This window comes from Brassica napus, chromosome A6, assembly GCF_020379485.1.
Source record: "Brassica napus cultivar Da-Ae chromosome A6, Da-Ae, whole genome shotgun sequence".
NCBI classification, from domain to species: Eukaryota; Viridiplantae; Streptophyta; class Magnoliopsida; order Brassicales; family Brassicaceae; genus Brassica; species Brassica napus.
The window spans coordinates 2702255-2706943 of record NC_063439.1 but is presented as its reverse complement, the minus strand read 5'-3'; the positions used below and the strand labels follow the sequence as shown (position 1 = coordinate 2706943).

The window sequence follows — 4689 nt, the reverse complement described above, 5'->3', positions numbered from 1 at the left end:
TCGGATCAAGTTCGGATATTTTTAGTTCGGATTCGGTTATTTCAGATCGGGTTCGGATATTTAGATTTTGAAAACAAAAAAATTAAAATTTTTATTTCTCAAGTTTTTTGTATTTAAAAATATAAGTTTCAGTTAACTAATTTTTTATTTTTAATAAATTGAATGGTTAAAAAATTTGGACATAACATTTTAAAACTAAAAAGACATTAATTTAGTTATTTTTTAAAAAAAATTGGATATAACCTTTTGTTAATTTTGAAATAAAAAAACTTGACATACATTTTAACTGAATAGCAAATCATTTTTTCCGTAATTATATGTATATCATATGAACTTAAAGTATGTGTAGTATCAATATAAATATTTTATATAAAATGAGAAATGTAAACTAGAAATATAAGGTTAATTATACATATGTTCGGTTATCTTCGGATATCCATTCGGGTTCGGGTATTATCCGTTCGGGTTCGGATATCCAATCTTTCCTTATTCATATCCGTTCGGTATTTTGCTACTTCGGTTCGGATTTTGGTTCGGGTTTTTTTGGATCGTGTTCGAGTGCCACTTCGAATATCGGGTAAAATGCTCATCCCTAGCCGGAACTATCTCGCCAGAATCCGTCGATCTCCATCCCGATTTCGTTTGAGATTGTTTGCATGTTCTCCGTACCTTTGATCGCCGTGAATCTCGAGATTGTCTTCTCCAATTGTCAGAAACTGAGGTCAAGAAAAAGCTTCGGTAAAAACAAGAGAAGAATCTTGTCGAAACACTAACCTTTATGGCAGTTCTGAATCGTCTTGTGTTTTGGAGATTCTGACCTGAATCTCCAAAGCACGATCCAAATCTCAGGTCGTGTTCATCAAATCTTGATACCACCTCCGAATCAAGAACTGAACATGTCTAATCGTAATCATTTAGGAATCTTGCCTAGGATACGCTGACAAGAACCATACAGATAGATATACTCCGTTTAAGCACATCACATTTGTCCTAGGCTTATCATTTCTCAATTAGGCACATGCCTTCATCTAGGTATATATGAACATCTGTAGTTTGTAAATGAACTACAATTTATTTGATCCCTATTCAAAAGGAGGTATAGGCCATTAATTTAAATATAACTGTCGAAAAAAACTTAGTTTAACAATAACTAATTGAACATCTTTTATATATATTTTTTTTTTTTGAATTCAGCACGAAATTTTATTTAACCCACCATCAAAATCATACTAATTTTAATACGTGCCAAATTCAAAGTGAATAAGTCCTTTTTAGCATGTAGGTAAATGAGCTAAAACGCCAGTGTTATTATCTGTTAAAGATCTTCTGTGGGAACAAAGAAAAAGGGTGTTCACATCTGTGCCTCTGATTCGTGTCTTTTACCGACGTAAGCTTTAACACATGTCATCTCGTCCCTTCTTCTATTCTACCGGTTCCTCTTGTATTTTTTAAAATCATTAATGCATCTGTTGTTACACCGCAATATGATCCACAAATCTTGTTACGTCTGTTATTTCATATTTTGATTTTGTAAACAATTTCGTCTAATAATTTAGAGGAAAGTTGATATTTAAAATAAACACATACACAAGAATGCTAGCTTTGTAATTTTTTGTTTAATATGTTAAAATAATTATATTTAACTGGTCAACAATAAAATAGGATCTCCGGATAATTAGCCGCTTCTATATAAAAAGTGAGTGAGCGAAGCAGAGTGAGCCAATGCTCACCTCAGACTGATTATTATAACTCGATCGTCTTCTTCTTCGGCTTGATGGAAACAGAAAAAATGTCTCCACTCTCCGATCTCCTGAACCTCAATCTCGACACCAAGCAAATCATCGCTGAATACATATGGTTCGATCATTTTCCCTGATCATGTCACTCTTTTGTGTTTGCTTAATCTCTTGATTGCTATGTCCCGTTTTGGACATGAACACTGCTGCATTTCATCTAGATTTCTCGATCTTTTTTTTTGTTCTGTAGATTTCTCGATCTTACTGCATGCGTATTTTTTTTTTAATCAAAGCATGCGCATGTTCTTACATGGCTCTGTTAACAACATAAAGTTTTTATTCTTGTCTTCGTGAGAACAGGATCGGTGGGTCTGGAATGGACATTAGAAGCAAAGGCAGGGTAAGAATAATAATATTTACACTATTTTCTCTTTTATTTTAACTCTATAATCAAAAAATTTTTTTTTAATACAGACATTACCAGGACCAGTAAGTGATCCATCAAAGCTTCCGAAATGGAACTACGATGGATCCAGCACCAATCAAGCCGCCGGAGATGACAGTGAAGTCATTCTATAGTAATCTTCTTCACATAAATTATTTTCAAGTATAATGAATTAAAACTTATTATTATTAACTATTATGTTTGTTTAATGTTATTTTTGAAATGAATCTAAAAAAGTCCTCAGGCGATTTTTAAAGACCCATTCAGGAAAGGGAATAACATTCTCGTAAGCTTATCTGATTTTCTTTAGCAAAAGATTCATCTGATTATTTTTTTTGTTGGAGGATTTTATGAATTCAAAATTTCTTTAATAATTATAATTAAATCAGGTGATGTGTGATGCTTACACACCGAAAGGAGATCCAATCCCGACCAACAATAGGCACAAAGCCGTGAAAATCTTCGATCATCCCAATGTGAAGGCTGAAGAGCCTTGGTAAGATCATTCCATATTTCACTTTGAGTCTTGGTTTGGAGCCGGTTTGGTTTAGGACAAATATATATTTTAGTATCTGTTAATTGTCTACAAAAATTATTTTCTTGAAAATTGTGGTTGATTCAGTTCGGTTTGGTATGACTAATATCGGGTTAAGTTTAACTTTCGGTTCGCTGAAAACATTTGATAACCGATCGGTTGATGAATATATATAATTCTTAGTTTGGTTAATTTCATAATTATAATTCGGGTTGATATTTGGATGTGTTATTTATTAGGTTTGGGATAGAGCAAGAATACACATTACTTAAGAAAGACGTCAAGTGGCCATTGGGTTGGCCCCTTGGTGGCTTTCCTGGTCCTCAGGTACACTAATACTTAACATTTCTCCATAAAAATTCATAGACTAAAACTCTTAACATGAAGAACATGTCTCTGATATCGAATATCTCTCCCTTTTGTGTGTGTGTGTGTGTATTTGATGAAAACAGGGACCTTACTATTGTGCGGTCGGTGCAGACAAAGCCTTTGGTCGTGACATTGTGGATGGTCACTATAAAGCTTGTCTTTACGCTGGTTTAAGCATAGGTGGTGCCAATGGTGAAGTCATGCCTGGTCAATGGGAGTTTCAAATCAGCCCTACTGTTGGTATTGGTGCAGGTGATCAGTTATGGGTTGCTCGCTACATACTTGAGGTGAATAAAGTAGTGCCACCATCTTTGTACTAAGTAGCATTTTTTTTTGTATTTCTCTTATGAATCATTTTGTGTTTATTTTGGCAGAGGATTACTGAGATATGCGGCGTGATTGTCTCATTTGATCCCAAACCAATCGAGGTGTGATATTTTATGGATCATCAAGACTCTCTTTTTGTAGTTACCATGGATTTTTTTGTTTGAGTTGAGGTTGTTATCTATGATTAGGGTGATTGGAACGGAGCAGCTGCTCATACAAACTTCAGTACAAAATCAATGAGGAAAGAAGGAGGATTGGATTTGATCAAGAAAGCAATAGGGAAGCTTGAAGTGAAACATAAACAACACATTGCTGCTTATGGTGAAGGCAATGAGAGGCGTCTCACTGGGAAGCATGAAACCGCAGACATCAACAAGTTCTCTTGGGTATGAGATATTGAATAAAATCAAATATATAGTTTTGGATTTGTGATGCTTTATACAAGCTTTCTTGATGTGTGTAATTTGGTTTTGTTGGGAGTAGGGAGTTGCGGATCGTGGAGCATCGGTGAGAGTGGGAAGAGATACGGAGAAAGAAGGGAAAGGTTATTTTGAAGATCGAAGACCTTCGTCTAATATGGATCCTTATCTTGTTACCTCCATGATAGCTGAAACCACCATCCTCGGCTAAGCTTTCTTTTGAAGTTGTTGCATACGTTCTTTTGTTTCTTCATGTTTCGGTTTAATTTCGGTTTGAGACTTTTTTTTTTATTGCTAATAATTCATGGGATGGTCTTGATCCTATTGTTTGTTTATCCTGGCTCAGTTGTTAGTGTTAAACAAAATTGAATTGGGAAAATAAAGGTTCTTAGTTCTTACTTTTTAAAGCATACTCTTAATTAATTTGCTCCAGCAGATCTATGTATTAAGTTGGTAACCTTATGCAAATACTTCAAATATATTATCAGACTTGTGATCCAAGTAAGGTTCATTCCTACTACAGACGGACTGGTGATCTTGAATTAAAAGAGACTAAATAAAAACTCGGGTATTGAGATCAGAAGGAAGGTAACCAGTGAGAGATTTGAGACAGAGGCGCTTACTATTTTAGCAGAGACGAGAAGCTTCTTGCATGTCTATGACTTCATGCCTATGTATGGGAAGTTTATCTGCTCCCTTACTTGGTCACTTTTCATCAAAATTTGTGATTAGCTTTGTCAAGTATGATTGCCTTCTGTGTAACATGTAACAGAGGAGCGCGAAGGACTCCACTAAATTGGCATGTTCGATCACGAATTAGTCTTGGTGCAGCTCGCGGCTTAGTCTACCGTCACTTAC

At 35.0% G+C, this 4689-nt stretch overlaps 1 protein-coding gene across 1 annotated transcript; it reads left to right on the top strand.

The window, feature by feature from the left end:
• Nucleotides 1-1496: 1496 nt before the first annotated feature.
• On the top strand, nt 1497-4238 carry LOC106360412 (glutamine synthetase cytosolic isozyme 1-5). The gene is made up of 10 exons (XM_013800001.3): nt 1497-1857; nt 2097-2136; nt 2211-2314; nt 2419-2467; nt 2571-2677; nt 2956-3043; nt 3169-3372; nt 3460-3513; nt 3601-3798; nt 3896-4238. The coding sequence occupies exons 1-10, from the start codon at nt 1775-1777 to the stop codon at nt 4040-4042; spliced, it is 1074 nt and encodes a 357-aa protein (XP_013655455.1). The 5' UTR covers nt 1497-1774; the 3' UTR covers nt 4043-4238.
• Nucleotides 4239-4689: the final 451 nt, after the last annotated feature.

Excerpts from the sequence above, each read along its gene's own strand:
- LOC106360412 (XM_013800001.3), top strand. The coding sequence starts at position 1,775 with ATGGAAACAGAAAAAATGTCTCCACTCTCCGATCTCCTGAACCTCAAT. Across the intron at positions 2,315-2,418 it reads GACAGTGAAGTCATTCTATA|TCCTCAGGCGATTTTTAAAG; the intron begins GTAATCTTCTTC and ends AATCTAAAAAAG. Across the intron at positions 3,373-3,459 it reads TTGCTCGCTACATACTTGAG|AGGATTACTGAGATATGCGG; the intron begins GTGAATAAAGTA and ends TTATTTTGGCAG.